This window comes from Mytilus trossulus, chromosome 3 (genome assembly GCF_036588685.1).
Source record: "Mytilus trossulus isolate FHL-02 chromosome 3, PNRI_Mtr1.1.1.hap1, whole genome shotgun sequence".
NCBI classification, from domain to species: Eukaryota; Metazoa; Mollusca; class Bivalvia; order Mytilida; family Mytilidae; genus Mytilus; species Mytilus trossulus.
Window position 1 is genome coordinate 83,674,880 of NC_086375.1, and position 21,797 is coordinate 83,696,676.

At 32.9% G+C, this 21,797-nt stretch overlaps 1 protein-coding gene across 1 annotated transcript; it reads left to right on the top strand.

Annotated features, from left to right (window-relative positions):
• Positions 1 to 57: 57 nt before the first annotated feature.
• Positions 58 to 18,089, top strand: LOC134709784 (beta-1,3-galactosyltransferase 5-like). Its single transcript, XM_063569928.1, has 2 exons — positions 58 to 174; positions 16,130 to 18,089. The coding sequence occupies exon 2, from the start codon at positions 16,186 to 16,188 to the stop codon at positions 17,353 to 17,355; it is 1,170 nt and encodes a 389-aa protein (XP_063425998.1). The 5' UTR covers positions 58 to 174; positions 16,130 to 16,185; the 3' UTR covers positions 17,356 to 18,089.
• The last annotated feature ends 3,708 nt before the right edge of the window (positions 18,090 to 21,797 follow it).

Here is a 21,797-nt window from a genome sequence, read left to right on the forward strand (position 1 = left end):
AGATACAGCTAAGTAGCTCTATACACTTGTCTCTTGTCTAGACGAGACAGACACATGTTCAAAGTCATCTTAATTGGCTGTATCATGGTCAAATATATACTAAGCCTAACAATTCAACTTTATGCCATTATTACATTGATATTGTTAGAACTCACAGGATAAACGACTTCTCAGGTATGGATTTATAACATATGTTTTAACACAACTGGTGTATGTTGTCATGTATCAATATGATAAATATGGAAAAAGTAACAACATCAGATTAGACAAAACCTATACGACATTTATGTTTTTGACGAATATGGTGATCCATGATATTTCGACAAAGCTCTACAATTTCCTGTTTTATTTGCCGTTTTAAATTTTGTGATTCAGACGTCACTGATGAGACCTTTAAAGACGAAACGCGCGTATGGCGTGCAAATTTGATCCTAATATATATGATGATTTGATTTATAATAATTGATGTTTTATTTATTTTCCAAAATCTGTCAAAATTTATTTAAACTTGATAAAATATCTGATACAAATTTATGTCAGTACATTCATCATGGTGTCAGTGGTTTTGGAATAGCTCGGCAAAAATGATCAACAAAACAAAATCTTCAATATAGACGATATAGAGGAAATGGTCAGATGACTCCACATTTGAGTAATTGCTCTTTAAGGGGGCTCGCGGGTCTAAATCATTTTTAGGCAGTTGAGCTGCCCTATTCGAGCACCCTGGATTTGTGTGCTACCCAATAAATGCTGAAATACGTGCCATTGTTATTATCTAGCTGTCTACTATATTATTTATAACTTATTGGACAGTTTACATAATTTTCATTCTGGATTACAAAAAATATGACCAGAAAAACCTTAAATGATCGTAGATTTTCCCAAAAGTTTTGAAGTTGCACATAGGAAGTAGAGCACATTAGGAATCCTTATGTAGTTTATTATCCTCTGAGCTTTTGGCTTAGATGTCAAAGAACAAATGTATGAAATATTTCATCGACGAAAATTTCTAAAGACAAGTAGTTAAGATTTCCCAAATTGCAAAACTCGTAGGAATTTTGTTTGTCGTCAATACGTAGTCAACTACGTATATAAGTTCAACTGATCACGCTGTTGGCGGCAATTTTGAATTAGAAGATGAAATTTTCGTATCTTTTTAATTTGGACGCAGGGGTTCAAATTAGCGGTGGTCCGGGGTCTGTGACCTTCCACTTTTGCAGTCGGACTTTCTACTTAATTACTAGCTACGCCCGACGGACCTTGAAAGAAAATAAAAACATTTTGCAAACATTTTTACCAAAGTTTCCTAAAAAACGATCTCATTGACAAACTTATTTTCATCATTACTATTCATGACAGCGATGTTCAATTTGTTCAACCGCTAGCTTGATACAGAAAATCGCCGATAAATAATGTGTAAATCCGAGTAATTCGTATCTCACTTTCTGACAAAAGCAACATTGTAAACAAAATGGCTGCCGCGAGGCTATAATATCGGATGAGTCCGGAACCGGATAGGTAATCCCGTTTTTTTTTAACTAAAAAATCCAGATAGGTGACAAAATACAGCTATGCATGGCAAATAAATATAAACACTAGGATTGAAAACCAAAATTGTTTAAAAGAAAGAAAAAGAAGAAAATATTTTGTACACCAATTTTAATGTCAAAATCCAATACAAGCATTGACAAGTGACAGCTGGGAACAGTTTATCTAACAATATATATGTTCCTGGTAACAGTATAATTTTTTTTTATCAGTGATAAATGTTGTTAATGCATGTTAAATGCTTTTCAAGTTAAACATATTGCTGCAATTTCAAGGGGTATTTTTTCTCCTCAATTTTGATAGGTCAGTTAAAATAGCTGGAAGTTTCTTCAGGAACATATATATTGACTTTATAGATATACTGTTCCCAGGTTTCTTATGTATAAAAAAAGATGTGGTATGATTGGCAATGAGACAACTATCCACAAGAAACCAAAATGACAAAAACTTGGTAACGGTCAAGATCCCCACCCTAAAAACAATATATATATTCATGTATGGGACAATATAACAAATCATATGACATATAGATGGAGTTCGTGGGGCCACTCTACCCCTTTCTGTTTTTGAATTTATAACGGTCGAGATCCACAATCTTAAACAATATATATTTATGTATGGGACAATATTACAAATCAAATAAATTATAAGGGGGTCCCTATGGTCACTATACACCTTCATGAGTGAGAACTTGGAAAAATTTGAGATCATCATCCCTTAACCATATATACTCATGTATAAGACTATATAACAAATCAAATGACATTAGGGGAAGTCCCTGTGGTCACCCTACCCCTCATGTTTAAGAACTTTGAAACAGTTGGGATCCCCAATTCTAAATTAAATGAAATATAGGGGGAGTCCCTGCAGTCATCTGATTGATAAAATTGGAAAAAGTCGAGATCCCCACCTCTAAATTAAACCATATATATTCATGTATGAGAACTTATCAAATAAAATATAGGGAGAGTCCTTAGGGTCACCCTACCCACTCCTGTTTGATACTTAGAAACAGATGATATCCCCACCCCTCAACCATATATATTCATGTATTGGACAATATAACAAATCAAATGAAATATAGGGGAAGTCACTAGGGTCCCCCACCCCTCCTGTTTGAAAACTTGATAACGGTCGAGTTCCCAAACCCATAAACCATATAATATTCATGTATGGGACAATATAAAAAATCAAATGAAAATAGGGGTAGTCCCTTGTGTGTGTTTTGAAAACTTGAAAAAAGATTTAGATACCAACGCCTAAACCATATTCATTCCTGTTTTTCATTTCAAAAAGATTAAATGACATACATGGTCAACTGCCTTCAGTGCATACAGCGCTTTGATTTTTTTATATTTAATATAAGAATTCGCTATATATTTTTTTTATAAATAAACTTTATCTTATACTTTATAGAAAAATGAAATAAAAAAATGGGGTCACCGTTCATTTACGCTTACAATATACCTTTGAAAGAAGCATTATACATTTTCGTTAATGGTCCTTTTCTTCTGTGGAAGTAATAGGAGAAATAGCGGAAATATCGAGTTAAAAAAAAACTAATAAAATTACAGAAATCGATTAAAGGAGTAGGTTCAGTAAGACCTCTTTTTGGCCCAAAAATATGGCAGTTATAGAAAATTGTGAAAATGTAATCTTTAAGCTATATTTTAAAAATAAAATGCTTCTGCTACATAAATTTGAACTGTTTTTGACAATACAATGCACAAATATCGCGTTCTAGCATCATTAAATCGGCCTAACGGGAAGGATTGTGCCTGATGTTCATATGAAGAAATCATAATCTTTCAGTCAGTTTAATTGAAGTCTGGAGCTGGCATGTCAGTTTACTGCTAGTAGTCAGTTGTTATTTATGTATTATTGTCATTTTGTTTATTTTCTTTGGTTACATCTTCTGACATCAGACTCGGACTTCTCTTGAACTGAATTTTAATGTGCGTATTGTTATGCGTTTATTTTTCTACATTGGTTAGAGGTATAGGGGGAGGGTTGAGATCTCACAAACATGTTTAACCCCGCCGCATTTTTGCGCCTGTCCCAAGTCAGGAGCCTCTGGCCTTTGTTAGTCTTGTATTATTTTTATATTAGTTTCTTGTGTACAATTTGGAAATTAGTATGGCGTTCATTATCACTGAACTAGTATATATTTGTTTAGGGGCCAGCTGAAGGACGCCTCCGGGTGCGGGAATTTCTCGCTACATTGAAGACCTGTTGGTGACCTTCTGCTGTTGTTTTTTATTTTGTCGGGTTGTTGTCTCTTTGACACATTCCCCATTTCCATTCTCAATTTTATAAATTACTGAAATCTTCATAATTATAGCATTTTGTTAATTTTAGACGTTTTCCTTCTAAAATGAAAGTGGCCGCATTCGTGTTCGTTCATAATATTGAAATGTAAGTTGTATTTGATGATAATACAAAACATCTTTAAAGGTTGAGGATGAACACGGATGCCGCCACTTTCATTTTTGACCAAAAACATCTGAAAAGTGACGATTTTTAGCACATTTGATAGATTTTTCATATTTAAGCTTGATCAGAGCGTTTTTGATAACTAAATCAGTTAAAATCTTTCACATAAACTAATTCGGATCAATTGAAATTATTTAGTTTACGTGCAGCTTATTCGAAGACAACAATAAAAAATATAGGTCACCAATACAATGCACACCTATCGCGTTCTAGCATCATTAAATCGTGCTAAATTACTGAAATCTTCAAAATTATAGCATTTTGTTAATTTTAGACGTTTTCCGTCTAAAATGAAAGTGGCCGCATTCGTGTTCGTTCATAATATTGAAATGTAAGTTGTATTTGATGATAATACAAAACATCTTTAAAGGTTGAGGATGAACACGGATGCGGCCACTTTCATTTTTGACCAAAAACATCTGAAAAGTGACGATATTTAGCACATTTGATAGATTTTTCATATTTAAGCTTGATCAGAGCGTTTTTAATAACTAAATCAGTTAAAATCTTTCACATAAACTAATCGGATCAATTGAAATTATTTAGTTTATGTACAGCTTATTCGAAAACAACAATAAAAAATATAGGTCACCGATGAGTTAAAAAAGGTATCTCAATTTTAATGCCACAAAATGGAATTTTTGCACCAAAGGGAGATAATTTGAAGCTTTTTCGATATCTACATGTTAAAAGTCACCTGGGGCCAACACCAATTGATTTTTTGGAATTATTTTTGTACCATATGATAAAGTAACAACTACTAAAAGTAATTAATAACATAAGTAATGAAAAATAAATGTTTATTTTTTTGCTGAAAATCATGTACACGCGAGTCTCCTTAAAGACGATTTTTCACCTTGACAAGTTGTTTTTGCGTTTTGTCATATATATGATAGAAATTGTCATAAATGAAGATAATTGAAAGTTAAGATCACTAAAATGATCAACAAGTCAAGATCTACTAACAAGTCATTTGTTCGCGATATAGTTAACTAGAGCAAAGAGTGGTAGGGTCAGGTAAGGTTACAAGTCTCTTCATGCTGTTACCATGTGAATTATAGCATGTACACAAATCCGTCTAAGCAGTGTCGGTCTAGTAAAAAGCAGGTAAATATCCGTATTCTATTAAATATCATTAACACGATCTTATCCTGAATATGCGTATTAATTAGCCACCGGACGTTAAACAGCCATCCATCGTCATAAAAAAGAAGATACAAGTACATGTCTGTTGCCTGTCTTAAACAAGATACAAGTACATGTATGTTGCCTGTCTTTCGGAGCTAATTTTCACAAAGAAGTGGCGATCAGCTGTCAAACACTTTTGCCGGAAACAGATAGTCCTTTGCAAATATAAAAAAAGAAGATGTGGTATGATTTTCAATGAGACAACTGTCCACACGAGACCAAAATGACACAGACATTAACAACTATAGGTCACCGTACGGCCTTCAACAATGAGCAAAGCCCATACCAGATAGTCAGCTATAAAAGGCCCCGATAAGACAATGTAAAACAATTCAAACGAGAAAATATTTTTATAAAAAAAATGAACGAAAAACAATTATGTAGCACATAAGTTAGAATTGGTCATACATATTTACGTGTAGTTACAAAATATTTAACATTTCTAATTTAAGTTAGATATGGTTAGCACCGCTTAAGGAACGAGAAACACAGTATACAAAATGTTTATCTACTGTTACAGTTCATATGCCGATGATGTCTCCCTGTGATAAAATATTTATTTATGGTTATTCACTCATTTTTTTCGTTCTTTTTCCCGATTACTCAGCTCACCAACAGGAAGCAATCCTCATAATTTTATCAGTCGGATACACTGCCTTGCGTTCATAAAACTTTCGAGTCAGTTTTTTTTGTACATGAACTCGAAAATCAACCAATCAAAATGCTAGATTTCATGTTTCGAGCAGGATTTTGGTGCTCCATGCGCTGAGCAAAGTTTTATGACTTCAACTCCTGGATTGAACTCGAGGTGTACTGACTGCTACTAATCGATCGCAATAGTTAGTGTACTAAACATGTAACAAACAAGATTTTGACATTTAATTTAAGGTAAATTCAGGTATTTATAGTTGTTCAGATTAAAATGTCCGTTTCAGTAGTAAAACCCGTAACTAGTGGTATCCACTATCATATATGTGAAACGAGTATAACAACCATCTCGAGATGGCGTCGTACAATATACGAAAGATGATTTTTACTTTACCATTTGGAACTCTTGGTTTCATAGCTTTCTTGTGAGTAGCAACACTCTATTCCGAAATAAAAACCCAGAAACATCGTACTAGTTGGGTGATATATACTTCGTATGCAGGTGCTGCCGGAACGTTGCTAATTCAAAAATTAAGTCATGTACTTGGGATTTGAAAAGTCAAATTTTGGGATTTGAAAAGTCAAAATTTCAAAGGTAAAGTCAAAATTTCTAGATTTGAAAAGTCAAAATTTCTACTTTGAAAAAAAAGTTCACTGCCAATTTTATTTTTTCTATGTCCCTAATAAGCTTTTGAGTATTGAATAACCTTATATTATGTATTTTTTTTATACATGTAAAATATGAAATAGCTTACTGATTTCATGTCTTGATCACAAAAAAATTCATGCGAATTCAATCATTATAACTTGCATTAGTCGTGATTCTTTTGTTACAAAAATATTATCCATACAGTAACCGTAGACAAATAATCTGAAGCCATACTTAATTTTTAGTTTATTATTGAGTATTATATTCCAGCTATATTTAAAAATCAAAAAGCACAAAATTTATTTAAACTTAGATATCCATGCATTGTGTGCAGTTGCATATGCACTTTACAATACGAAGAAGCTAATTGAGTTCTTTTTAGATATGAAAAAAAAACGCTGTTGTAAAATAAGGGATAGTATACAGATCAAAATATATATAAAAAAAACCCGCTGTTGTAAAATAAGGGATAGTATACAGATCAAAAGACATTGCAATTTCAAACTGACAAAAGGCAAGATGTGGTTAAGGTCTCGTGATATAAGATACGCTTGCGACACCCATCTTGAATATATGACGTCGTATTAACTTTTTTTTTATTAACTAAGGGCATTTTGGGAAAGGTTGACAGTCTGGTTTTAAAAAAAGAATATGCATATCAAAACATTAAAAAAAAACCGAAGTCATAATACATTGAAGCGTCATGTCAATGAATAAATAATGCAGTAAACGGCAAGACACAAACATAATCTTCTAGTTCGGGTATGAGGTCTTAAAGAGGAAATGAAGAAATCAGTTAACAAAAACAATGAAATTTGATTGTCTCAATTACATGCATTGACAAACATCCAAAAACAAAATCTATAAATAGTACAACGTGGTCGAGAGACATTTAGGCGAGTGACTTTAACCATAAAATTAAATTTTCAGTAATGCACCTACCTAACACACGGCTAAATTATATATCATTTTAAAGCTACACATTTGTACTATCTGTTTTGCCCGGTCGTAAAAAAATCGTACGGTGCTATTTCCGTCAAATCGAGATCAAACTTTAAGGCCAAGGACGAATAAGTGCATATTTTTGAAGATTTCAGCCTGATTGCGTTATTCAAATGCATTTTTTAATAATAAAGTGTTTTGACAGAGCGCACATGTTTCCTGAAATTCGAGTAAAAGTTAACAAAATGTGTGAAAACTCTTTAAACATTATATGTAGTCAATATAAGATTTAATAAACAAATTCTTAAAAATCTGAAAAATTTAGAGTAAAAAAATATGTGCGCGAATCATCTTATTGCTTGAAATAAAGGGGGTGAAACTAAGAGAATTGCAATCTGCATTGTAACTACCAGTCTGAAATAAACATATTTTGACTTTTCTAATTGTTTGATTTGTAGCTTCATTATAAATATTGATGTAGTGAAAAGACCATTTTATTTATTTTATGTGAATTGAAAATTTCGACCAAAATAAATAAAAATAAATTGATGAAAATTGAAATTTCAAAGAATTTCAAAAAACTAGTAAACACATTATAAAACTTGATTTCTTGATTGCTTGAATTGCGTTGTTCATTGTTTACATGTATTAATTCATAAAATAGACTTCCTGAATAGCTTGAATGACTAGTTCATTTTTCATGCGAGGATGACTTCATGCAAGAGTTTCTGATGACGACTGAAAATAAGCTTTCATTATCTTGAAACTTCACTTTCTACTATATAGATGATGTCATCTCACTAAAGAGCGCAAAATTTTTGACAATGTTGGACTCGTATTTTTCATTGAAATTGGAAATAAAAGACTCAACAGATATAGTATTTTCCATCACGTATCTTGAAATCGATGATGAGGGTTGGTTGAGAACAAGTTTTACGACAAGAGAAATGTACATAAAACTACACATAAAACCACCCCTTACTACAAAATTATAAACTTCTCATTTCCATCTAACATTATAGCAACGCCTGCATATCTATACTACTAAAGGAGGAGACCGATTTTATTGAGCCGCATCTCCTCTGAAATAAAGGCAACTATAGTATACCGCTATTCAATAGTGAGTGATCAATCGATTTACTAGTAACTGAAATAAATCCGGGTCACAAAACTAGGGAAACGCATCAACTATAAGAGGAACACAACGATATAACAGAAACACTGAACTTCTACAAAAAAACACACGCCATCATACAAAGAAACAGAGTATTCGATACCAACTGTCATATGCCTGACTTGGTACAGGACATTTGAAGAAAAATGGTGGTTTAAACATGGTTCTAAACCAGAGTTCAAATGCAAAGTTGAAATCAGCCCTTTGAAAAATTCATGGACGCCACTACGAGTTGGTTGACAATTATGAGATATCTGTTTCGCCAGATGACGACTGATAAGTTCCATCGACGTAACCAAATTGCCGTCATCTCTCCCGTGAATGACACCAACCGAATAAGGCTTGGCACCGAGTTAGGAAATACATGAGCCACAAGACGGGTAAAAGAGAGCAGTGGTGTAGTGGTTTAGTGCATCGAAAAACTAACACAAAGTTTCCTGGTTCGATTCCCGTTCCGTGATGAAAATTTCAGGGACTGAATTTTCGGCTCTACTAGACACCATTTGTGAGTATGGTCTTAAGGAAACAATGATAGTCCGTCGGAAGGGGACGATAAATGGCTGACCCGTGTAAAGAGAGAGCCATATCTCTTGCACGTTAAACACACGTTTGTAGATTTCGAAAAAGAGCAGACTAATGCCGCTACAAGGTAAAATGTAGCACTTGCTCACGCAAAGTGAAACGAGATTAATTTAAGTTGCAAAACTTGTTTCCCAATCCACTACAAATAAATATGTTTAAACTAAGACGGTTGTCACATGTGGAACATAATCTTCCTACCCTTTGGGAGCCCTGAGTTCACTCAAATTTTTTTGGGGTGATTGTGTTACTCAATCTGTAGCTTTATTTGTTGTGTTTTGTATACTGTTGCTTGTCTTGTTCGTTTGTTGCCCGGCTTTGTCAGTTCGTTTTTAATTATGAGTTTGATGTCCCTATAGTATATTTCGTCCTTATTCAAGTAGTAAAAGGTTTTAAAATGATAGATCAGTGTAGCTAAATTTATCATGATAACGATTTGGTTCTATATATATATCACCGTGAGCAAATTAAGTTATTTAGTATTTTCGCGGATATTTGTCTTATTGCGTTTATCTTCTCCACTCTGAGGTGATTTTTGGCCGATTTTCATTACTGCAACTTAATGTCTTTAAAGTAAAAAAAATACCAAAGGGACAATCAACATCTAAAACCATGAATCAAATAAAGTTAATTAAAACCATGAACAAAATAAAGTTAAAGTCCAAGAGACGAACAACAGTCCACAAAACACAGCATACCATGAAAACGATCACTCCTAAAATAGCGAATGATCTTATAAGGTAAAGAAGGGTATTTAACTTTGTTATTATACACTGCTTATAGTGTTTTACATCCACAATGACATGCTTATGTATTTTAAAAGCTTATGTAGAAATTTCTCAAAGCATCTTTTATTCAAATAATTAAAGCGAATAAACTTCTAAACACATTTAATATGATTAAATATAACACGATTTTAAACTAAATAAGAAACAGCCGCATTTTATTTAGTTCGTTTACATCACGCTCTAGACAAAGTGTTTCTAACCAAGGTTACTTATTTCAATGTTGCCTACGATTTAGTAGCAAAGTCATGTTTGCATTTAAACATAATTACAAAAAGTAAAAAAGTTTGACTCAGTAAAAAACAGTTTAACCTCAATTACCTCGCATATATCATGTTCTAACTTTAAATATCCCTTCTTTTATTATGAAATCTCATTCTCCTCCCTGATATTCACAATTAGCGATGTGCTATTTTAACATAAATTAACAAAATGAACGCTATTTGAAGATGGTAGATATTTGGGCAACTGCAAACACTTCAATAGAAGGCTGTTCCGTGAACAAAAATAAATAATAACATCTTAAAATTACAAAACAAATATTCCTTGACCTAAAATATATACATTTATCTTTTTTTTTAGCATACAAATATCGATTCCCCAAGCTATATTTTACTTTTTGAAAAAAAAATCATTTTTTTTAGGATTTGTGATAAATTTCAATTTTCGGGAAATTTTGCGCATCGAATTTCTTATATTTTGTTTGATTTGGAAATTATGTATCATGTTCCATAAAGTTCATATGATCTTTTGAAAAATTTTAGGGTACAAGAATAAGAAAATAGCGTTTTGTTTAATAATCGTAAAAATTGGAATTTTTGTTCATGACCTTTGACCTTGATTTAACAGAAAATGCACCGTACGATTTTTTTACGACCGGGCAAAACAGAAAGTACAGATTATCAGCTTTCAAATGATATATAATACAGCCGTGTGTTAGGTGGGTGCATTAAAGTCGTTAACTAAGCGTCTTTTTAAAATAAGTCACTCGCCTAATTATACTTTCTCAACAAATTTCCAGACAAAGAAAATTAATATTCAACATTATTATTCACACATGTGTTACAGAACATGAAAAAATGTATAGCTACTACATGAACTATCCGATGTTGTTTGTCCAGAAATTCGATGGTAAATAATTTTAGTAAATACATATATTTTACTTTCACTCAAATTTGGTGAATATATTAATTGTTTATATGACTAAAAAACTGACTGTTCCTTCTCACATGAGCAGATTCGTCAACTGAGAAAATTGTAGGACCAAGTTAGTGAACAGTTTAATTATAAAATTGATCAAAACATTTAAGAAGCGGTAGGAATTATGGTGTTATGAATTAAACTATTATAGCCTTTGAAATATATACATGATATATACAAATAATATAAAGCATTCATACTTGATATATACATATATGACTTTTTAGACTCGCAGTGTTATAATTAAGAGTCAATTTACACATTGTGTATTATTTTAACGATTTAAAAAAATAAATATAAATTGTTCATGCATGAATTGAAAATTCAATAGCAAAGTTAATATGGTAGATCACTTTGTAACACACGCCTGCGCTTTATCCCAACTCATCGAATTCTGGCGGATCTAAGGAAACTGAAACTCGACATTGTTTTTAGCTACAAATTTCATAAATATCAATGCTTTAACTCGAAATATTTAATTCAATAATAGTTTTACGTTAATATTTGAATATCAATGCATCGTTTGATAGCTTATAATTAGGTTGAACAATTCATTTCAAAATTTGTATATAAAACATAAAATATTGTCCCCATAAAATTTTGTCTACGGAAAAAAATATCATATAAAATAGTGTCCTTGTTTATGAAATGTTGTTACCTCCTTCTAGACAAAATTTTCACTGTTAAATTCTGTTAATGCTAATTTGGCACAGTTAATAATTGTCCATGAAATAATTGTATAATTTTATGTCATTCCTAAAGCCTCGGTCACACCTTACCGGATAGCTCGAACGGACGCCTAACGGATAAAAAAAAAGGTATCCGTTGACAAAATTTTTATCCGTTGGGAGTCCGTTGGTGTACTAACGGACATGTAACGAATGCCTAACGGACACACAACGGACATTGAACGTACGTGAAACGGATACATACCGGACAGAACGGACGTCGAACGTACATCCAACGGACGAGTACCGGATAAAACGGACACCTAACGGAAGCGTAACGGATAAAACGGATGAACAAAATAATCTGAAAATTAAAGGCAATAAACCATCTAAAAATTAAAGGCAATAAACCATCTGAAAATAAAAAGAAATAAACCATCTGAAAATTAAAGGCGCGTCAGATGGACATGGTATCTAGTATATATGTTACAATATTTGCTTCTGGGAAAGTCTGGTCAGTAGGACAGTTATCAAGGTCACACGCACCAAACAAATTGAACAATTTATCCGATTTTTTTTTTACGTTTCTTCACACGAGGGTCACTTTTTGAGTTAACTGGTTTAGTTGATTTTATTTTGTATTGCGTCTTGTTTAGCATGATATGTGTGCAAATATAGAGCTCCTCTGATTAAAAAGAAATCAAGGTAGAAGCAGTGTGGTAATTCAGTCTTATAGAGTTTAAGTTGATTTTCTGAATTTGTTTATATTATGTACCTCTGGTATGAAAACGGATGTGGTGTTATGCGGAACTCTCCATCCGTACTGCATGCTACGATATTTTGCTCCAGAAGCAAGGTGTCTAAGTGTAATTGCTAACTTGAGTCCTGGTTCCGGCGGAATTCTGTAAAAGGTATTCTGCTTGGCTTTGCGAGGCCCAACCCGCTGTAATATCTCGTCGAACATCTCTGTGGGCATTCGAAGGAAGTGTACAAAGAAATGCCGATCCTCCCGCTTAAGTTCGGTCATGAGTTGGTCATATAGACCAAAACTGCGTCGTCTTTCAGGACTAAGCCATGGTCGTGTCCACCATCTACTTTGTCTTCTCCTTCTTCTCCTTTCGACAGCTATAAGGTTTATATTTGCTACATTAAAGTTGAATCTGGCCTGAATAAGAGCTGCTTGGTAGCGAATACGTGCTCTTACTCCAAGATCCATCACGAATAATAAATAGTCATGACACTCAAGAAAATCTAACATACCATATATTGGCATTTCTGACGCGAAATTTCAATTGGCATTTGTCCGTTTTACATCTAGTATTTTTGAATTTTATGCATTTCTAATGCATATTTTGTTTTTTATGTATATTATTTTTCAACTTCTCTGTAACCTTTGTACTTGCATGGTTTTATGAGAATAAACTATCAGTAGGCATCCGTTTTATCCGTTATCCTTCCGTTAATGTCCGTTTCACATCCGTTTTATCCGTTAGGCGTCCGGTACACGTTCGTTGGTGAATTGGTCTACCGGATCTCCAACGGATGCATAACGGATACGTAACGGATACAAAACGGGCGAGTACCGTACAAAACGGACGCCTAACGGACGCCTACCGGACGTTCAACGGACATTTTATCCGTTGGACGTCCGTTCAAAGTTTTGAACATGCTCAAAATTTTCCACCGGACAGAACGGACGCCAACGGACACTCAACGGATATGGACGGACGCCTAACGGATAAGAACGGACGTCCAACGGACATCAACGGATTGAAAAAAAGTTATCCGTTAGGCGTCCGTTCGAGCTATCCGGTAAGGTGTGACCGAGGCTTAAGGATTCTACTGCCGTCCGTAGAGCCTGTATTAATTTACATTGATCTAGAACGAATATTTTACTCTTCTCCATATTCATTTCACGGTTTGAGATAGTTTGGATTTGAAGGAATTTTTTAATTCATCTTTACATTGTTTTGTTTTTACTTTTTTAACTGAGTGAGATAAAAATATAATAAGTCTTTCAACCTTTTTAAACTGAGTAAGATAAAAATATAATAAGTCTTTCAACCTTTTCGGTTGAAAGACCTATAGGTTTTGTTCTGATTATTTTTTATTTTTTTTCTTCCACCACATTTTTTTCTTGCGAAGTATAGTTGTTTCATAAGTTGTCGCTTAGATTGTTGGTAGATGATATCGTATAGTTTATACGCTTCAAAAACTGGCAACCGGGTAACCAAATACTTTACGTTGTAAGAGTTATCTCCACTGTTTTTCTTTTGGCTACTTCTTCTTCGCAACCGTAAAATATTACGACAAATTTATCTTACCAAATTTCTCGTTACATCTTTAGGATTAGGTTGGCTGTTTAGACCAAAGCTATACGGAGACTCCATATGAGAGTTATACCCCCTTTTCCATTTTAATTAAGTTATATGCATTTTTAAATGGTAAACCATAATTGAAAGAGACCTAGGGTCTTTAGATTTGAGGTCCTTGGTCCAAAAAACTAAAAATTAGGTCAAAGTCAAAGGTCAAGGTCATTTTCTAAATTCAGATTATGGCTTATTTTCATTTATTTTCAAAGACCGTATAAGATATCGACAAATTATTGTCACTAAATAGTCAGTTGCAACATGTTGTACGCTTCAATTTTGATTGCGAAGATATCTTGTTCTCCCCTTTTATATTTAGAATAATGAGTAAAGTGAAATAACTCATTATCCATACATATTACAGATTTTTGATTTGAAGTCCTTGGTTTATGACCTTGAAATTAAGGCCAAGGTCGAATGCAAATTCGACATTCTATATTTTGACCATAGCTCCAAATTCATATTTATACATCATAAAGCCATAAGAATTGAAATTTAAACTTAATTTCAATATTTTCATATCAAAACATTTTGTTATTGGTGGAAAGACCTACAATTGTTTTCTGAACAAGTTTTTATTTTTTTTTCTTCCGCCTAATTTTATTCTTGCGATAAATTTTTGTTTCCCAATATTTCGCTTAGATATTTTCTATATGATATCGAACAGTTTATGTACTTTGGAAATTTACCCTGCGTAACCGAATACTCTTCTTTGTTGGAGTTATCTTCCTAAATACTGTTTTCCTTGTGTCAACTTCTCCTTCGCAACCATAAAAGATTACAGCAAATTTATTTTGTAAAATTGCTCGTTATATCCTTTGCCTGATTTGTCCTATTTTGATATCAGAGTTATTTCCCCTTATGCATTTGATATAAGTGATATGCATTTTTATCTTGTAAACCATAAGTGATAGAGACCTAGGATCTTATGATTTAAGGTCCTTGGTCCAAAAAAAAATAAAAATTAGGACAAGGTCAAAGGTCAAGGTCATTTTCTAATTTTTGAATTTGGCTTATTTTCACTAATTCTCAAAAACCGTATAAGATATCAACAAATTATGTTTACTAAATTGTTAGTTGCGACATGTCATAACACGTTAATTTGCTCGCAAGGGTACGTTGAACGTAAAAGTGAGTTTTCTCCCCTCTTGTATTTGAAAATACACATATGGTGAAATAACTCATTAACCAAATATAATTAAGATCTATGGTCTTTTGATTTCAGGTCCTTGGTTTATGACCTTGAAATTGACCTCAAGGTCATAGCTTAATTTGACGTTAGAGATTTTTACCTTTGCTTTTACCTCAAATATATAAATGATAAAGCCATGGGACTTTTTGCATTAGGTTGCAAGCCATTTTAACTTGGAAAAGCCAACCGGAAGTGGCCTTGTGTAAAACGGAAGTAGCAATTTTTTGTATTTTATTAATATAAAGTATATAAAACGAGATATTTTTGAAATCAGTGTCAAGTAAACTTTCAAATAATACGAGAAGAAACTTTTTCAAACCGGAAGTAACAAATTATCTCCCTTATTTATTTCTTCTTTTTCATAGAAACCATATATTTTTGGAATCAGCGTTCAATAAGCTATCATTTGACGCTTGAAATTACATTTTAATATGAATTTTACTACTTTCATATCAAAATACATGGTTTTTGGTGGAAAGACCTTCAATTGTTCTCTGAACAATTGGGTTTTAATTATGTTATTATATATCAATTAAGCACTCTTATTCAATAAGTCATAGATTATATTCAACTTCAAACTTCGTCCTCGATCAATATAATCTCAACATGTCCTCAAATATCGCATTAACCTTATCGAAATTTCTTGATTAAAAAAAATAAAGTCTACATAATGATGATTTTTTTCTTATTTCAGATCTAAAATAGACACAAATCATTGCCGATAAAACCAGTTCAGTGTGTGAAGTTGTCATGAATAGTAACACTAGGCATGTGATTTCGGGTTTACTCCCAGCTATTGTTTTACTCGGGGTTTTATTACCAATGTTATTGTACACAAACCTAGAATCCATGAAGATATATTTGACAACAATAAAACTTATTCACGGGTTTGATAACGTTATAAATGAAACAACACATTTTCTTAATAGTTTTGATTCTTCAGCAAATTTGCTTAAATCTCAACACCAACATAGTATTATACAAGATGTCACACGTGCACCAATAAAGAAAGCTGAAATGCCAGTTACTGTTATGGATGCGTTGAACAATTCCCAAATTGGTGTATCAAAATCGAAAGAAAGGCGTCTGAAATGTGATGGGTGTTTTTCCAAAATATTCAAATTTGAAATCAACAATGCAGATATTTGTAAAACAGAAAATGCAAATGTCAAATTATTAATCCTAATAACGTCTTCACCACAAAATAATTTGGCACGAACGGCCATTAGGGAAACTTGGTTAAAACATGCAAAAATGACCAAAGAAAAGATCAGGTATATATTTCTAATCGGCGAATCTCCTGAGACTGAAGAGATTAGGAAAGAAAATTCCATAACAAAGGATATCGTGCTAGGAAATTTCAAAGATTCATATTCAAATTTAACTTTAAAAACAATAATGGGCTATCAATGGACAGTGAAACATTGTAATAATGCAAAGTTTGTTATGAAGACAGACGATGATATGTATGTAAATATTCCTGGTCTAATCCAAGTTATCAAGAAAAACGATCACGTTTTACAAACTGCAGTTGGAGGATATTGTTTTAAGATTGGTCAGCCGCATAGAGATAGAAAATCGAAATGGTATGCATCCTTGAGAAGTTATCCTCAAGAAACATATCCAGGATTTTGTTCAGGTACTGGCTATGTTACCAGCTTAAACGTTGTCACACAAATTGTTAAAATATCAAGGCATGTTCCATTTTTCCATTTGGAAGATGTGTATATTTCTCTGTGTATCCAACAACTCGGTTTGAAGCTATATCCCCTAGAAGGATTCATGGAAGAACACAATTCTGATCCTTGTTTTTATAAAGATGAGAAGTTTATAACAGCTCATAAAGTACCACTTAGATGGATGAGACATATTTGGCAAACACCTTGCCTTAAAGGGGATAAAAAATCAAAACTAGATTAATTAATATATCTTCGAATTCGCTCGCTCAAAGATTTTTTGAAACCAAAATCAAATCTCAATAAACTTTCTCAATATTTGCTAAAATTGCATAAATTGCCCCACAATTCGGCAAAAATACCATTGTTTTTTTTAATTAAATTTTTGTTCGCTCCTGCAAACAAAAGACTACTGAATTGAAAACTAAAATACGCCTGCTGTAGCCTTGGTTCAGATACTTTCATTCTAGTATGGCAAAAGGTAATCAAAGTACTGAAGTACTGAACATCGGATGACCACAACTTCTTGTGGATGGTCAAAAGCACTTGTCTCAGAAAACAAACACATATCTCTTTACTTGCAACTGAGGTTAATGTACAGAGATATATTTTTCTGAGACAAGTTCGTGTGAGAATGATGAATACACGACATGAAATTCAACTTCACCGTAATAAATATCATATGTTAGTGATACAAATCAGTTTATACTGATGTGTTGTTATATAATATATCAAAATAACAGTTACATGTATATATGATTTCCATTCATTTGTATATCATTCTATTCTACTATTCTAATAATAGTGCAATGCAAGTGCATGTTGGACACATTTCTGTAAAAAAAATGATTTTTCTAAAAGATTGGATACGTGTAGGCATTCACAATTTCCCGCAAAAACAATTACAGAGTTACCGGTCCTTGTCGTTATTATGGCAAAACCTTCTTTGAGATATTCTTCCGCATGCAGAAAAACAATTTTTCGGTAACTACAATACATTTTCTTATTATTGATTTATGTTGTAAATAAAAATATTTTTTTATCAGTATTCATTGACGAGATGTATTTATAGCAAACGATAAGGAATGCTATTTTGCACTCGTTTATTTGCGCGTATTCATTACGTTTATTGATCAGTTACAATTCCAAAACTAATGTACATAATAATGGAAATCTAGGCGATAGCAATACATCGGAATGACCTCAAGATCATCGCGATGTTACAATCAATATTTTGCTCGCTCATCAAAATAGTATAACATTAAAATATGAACAACATTTATTAAATTTGAAGTGGTCTAGATAAATCAAAATGTGAAGAGTTTAATATTGGTCGTCTTTTTACTGTCCACACTCGACACTATGAAAATTGAATACGGTCAAGGGTATAGTTACTAGTCGTGGAAAATTAAGTATTAATGACTGATGGTTTCTATTATATAATCATAATTTGTCTTGCCTCAAAACAAATAACATCTTAATATATAAATAATTTTGTTTAGAAAGCCGTCTTTAATGAATACGAGTGTTGGCCTCTGCATGTGTCTGAATCTGACATTATCAAGATGTTTTATTTCTTGATTGACACCATATTTGTTACATTTGAAGGACGAGTCTTTCAATAGTCAATCTGAATTCCAATGGCAACCAAAACATTGTTTTTTCTGCTTGCCGAATTTATTTATATGAGGCAGACTTTTTACATGAGCTTGTTTAATTTCAAACAATATCCTAAATCCCCCTCCGCTATATATAAATGATGCATTCTCGCTAAATCATTTAAAGTTCGGTGAACAAGTTGAACCTGATATGAGGGAAACAACTGATACAGTTTTAACTTACATATAGAAATTGACACCGATGGTCGGATGAGAAGAAAAATGAACTACAAAAGATTTCAATTTCCAATGTGAAATTTTACATTTTGATGTAGACAAGTATCATACCAACAATACCACTTTATCTGCCAGTTGATGCAATAATCCAGAGTAGTAATTTCCTATCCCTATAAAATGTTGTTGCTTACAAGGAAGATATCTAACACATGATTCAATGTTGAAGTCTCCTTTAAAAAAAAATAAATTGTAAGGTTTCCGCGGAACCCAGTGTCTCGCCTATTTTTGCTGTAAATCGCAGGCTCAACAATAATGAGGAAAAAAATCAATAAAAATATTCCTCTTGTTACTATTTTATGATTGTAAGAAAATCTAAGTCCATTTAAAAGTAAATTACAGAAAAAACGGAGTAATCTTTTTACAAACTTTACTTCTGGATACAATCTTATGATCATAAATAAGCTTCTGTCCAAGTTTGGTACAAACCCAGGATAGTTTAAGAAAGTTATTAAAATTTTAAAAACTTTATAACCACAGAGTGAATGTAATGGTTTCCAGCAGGAAAACTAAGTCCATTTAAAAGTAAAATATGGGAAAAATGGATTTATTTATTTACAAAATTTACTTCTGGATACTATCTTATGATCATAAACAAGCTTCTGTCCAAGTTTGGTACAAACCCAGGATAGTTTAAGAAAGTTATTAAAATTCTAAAAACTTTAACCATAGAGTGAATGTAATGTTTCTCCGCAGAAAAAAACTAAGTCCATTTATAGTAAAATACGGAAAAAATGGAATTTTATTTTTACAAAATTTACTTCTGGATACTATCTTATGATTGTAAACAAGCTTCTGTCCAAGTTTGGTACAAACCCAGGATAGTTGGAGAAAGTTATTAAAATTCTAAAAACTTTAACCACAGAGTGAATGTTTTGTTCCCCGCAGAAAAAAACTAAGTCCATTTATAGTAAAATATGGAAAAAATGGAATTTTCTTTTTACAAAATTTACTTCTGGATACTATCTTATGATCATAAAACTTCTGTCAAAGTTTGGTAGAAATCCAGTATAGTTTAAGAAAGTTATTAAAATTTCAAAACTTAAACCACAGAGTGAATATTTGTTGACGCCGCCGACGACGACGGAATGTGGGATCGCTTAGTCTCGCTTTTTTCGACTAAAGTCGAAGGCTCGACAAAAACGGAACGCCCATTCGATAATCCGATGGAAGAGGTTTTTCCCGGTCTAAATATAATTCATTTCAATCTGATCCTTTACCTGTTTAACCAGGCAAAATCTGCTCACCTTTCTGACGCACCGTAAAATATCGTCGAGTTTTGTCTAAAATGTTAATCAATAAAAAACAAAAAACGAAAAACACTTATGAACCACATCAACAAACGACAACTACTGATCATTAGATTCTTGACTTAGGAAAGGTGCAAACAATTGCAGCGGGATTAAACGTTTTTTATAATACCAAACCTTCTACTTTATCTGAAAGAGGGACGAAAGATACCAAAGGGACAAACTCGTAAATCTAAAACAAACTGACAACGCCATGGCTAAAAATGAAAAAGACAAACAGAAAAACAATAGTACACATGACACAACATAGAAAACTAAAGAATAAACAACACGAACCCCACCAAAAACTAGGGGTGATCTCAGGTGCTCCGGAAGGGTAAGCAGATCCTGCTCCACATGCGGCACCCGTCGTGTTGCTTATGTGATTACAAATCCGGTAAAAAGTCTAATAGGGTAGGTCACATTCATGAAAGGGAAGGGGATTGTAGTTACGACGTAAGGAACATATCCGATATCATTTGTGAAACGGTTATTTCATAACGGTCAACAAACTCGTGATGGCGTCCGTAAAATTTACGAAGCAATAGTGTAACATCACAACATAGATAGACACACTCTAAAATATCTATTGGAATGGCTTAACTCAAAAAACGTAGTATCACAAATGAACACACACTGAAAGAATAAATTTGAACTATGATACAATTTAAATACAAAGTTATTAAAAATAAGGGATGGCAAATTAAGATAAAAGTATTATACTGCTGTAAAATGCTCAAAATTTCAGAAAAAAATCAACTTTGAAAATTTACGTCACATTATACACAGGTGAATGAAAATAGTTATGTTGTTAAAAGTATTATTCTTCATCTGTATGAACGTTACGGAGTATCAAGAAATTTCTATTGTGTTCCAATTGCCTGGTTGGTTGTTATTTCTTTGACGTCAACCGAAATTCTCTTCACATGTTAATAGTCAAATACTAGTGGACAAGAGGCAGGCTATACCAAATATAAAGAGAAAATAAAGAATCATAAGTCGAATATAAACCGACAATATAAAAAAGAAGATGTGGTATGATTGCCAATGACACAACTGTCCACAAGAGACTAAAATGACACAGTAATTAACAACTATAGGTCACCGTACGGCCTTCAACAATGAATAGCCCATACGACATAGTCCGCTTTAAAAGGCCTTATTTATGTACCAAAAATGAACGAAAAACAAATATGTAACACAAAAACAAACTCCAACCACTGAGTTACAGGCTCGTGACTTAGAACAGGCACATACATACATAATGTGGCGGGGTTTAACAGTTTAGTGGGATCCCCACCCTTTCCCTAACCTGGGACAGTGGTATAACAGTACAACATAAGAACGAGCCATAAAAATAAGTTTAAAAGGCCTTAACTCATCAGATGGACAAAAATATAAGTGGACGTGGCCGGGTACTTTTACATCCCAACAACAAAAAGATACTAGGAACAGATCTGAAAGTACTCGCAGTTATCTGACAGCTAGTTCAAAGCCACTAACTA

Coding starts and splice junctions, on each gene's coding strand:
- LOC134709784 (XM_063569928.1), top strand. CDS start 16,186: ATGAATAGTAACACTAGGCATGTGATTTCGGGTTTACTCCCAGCTATT.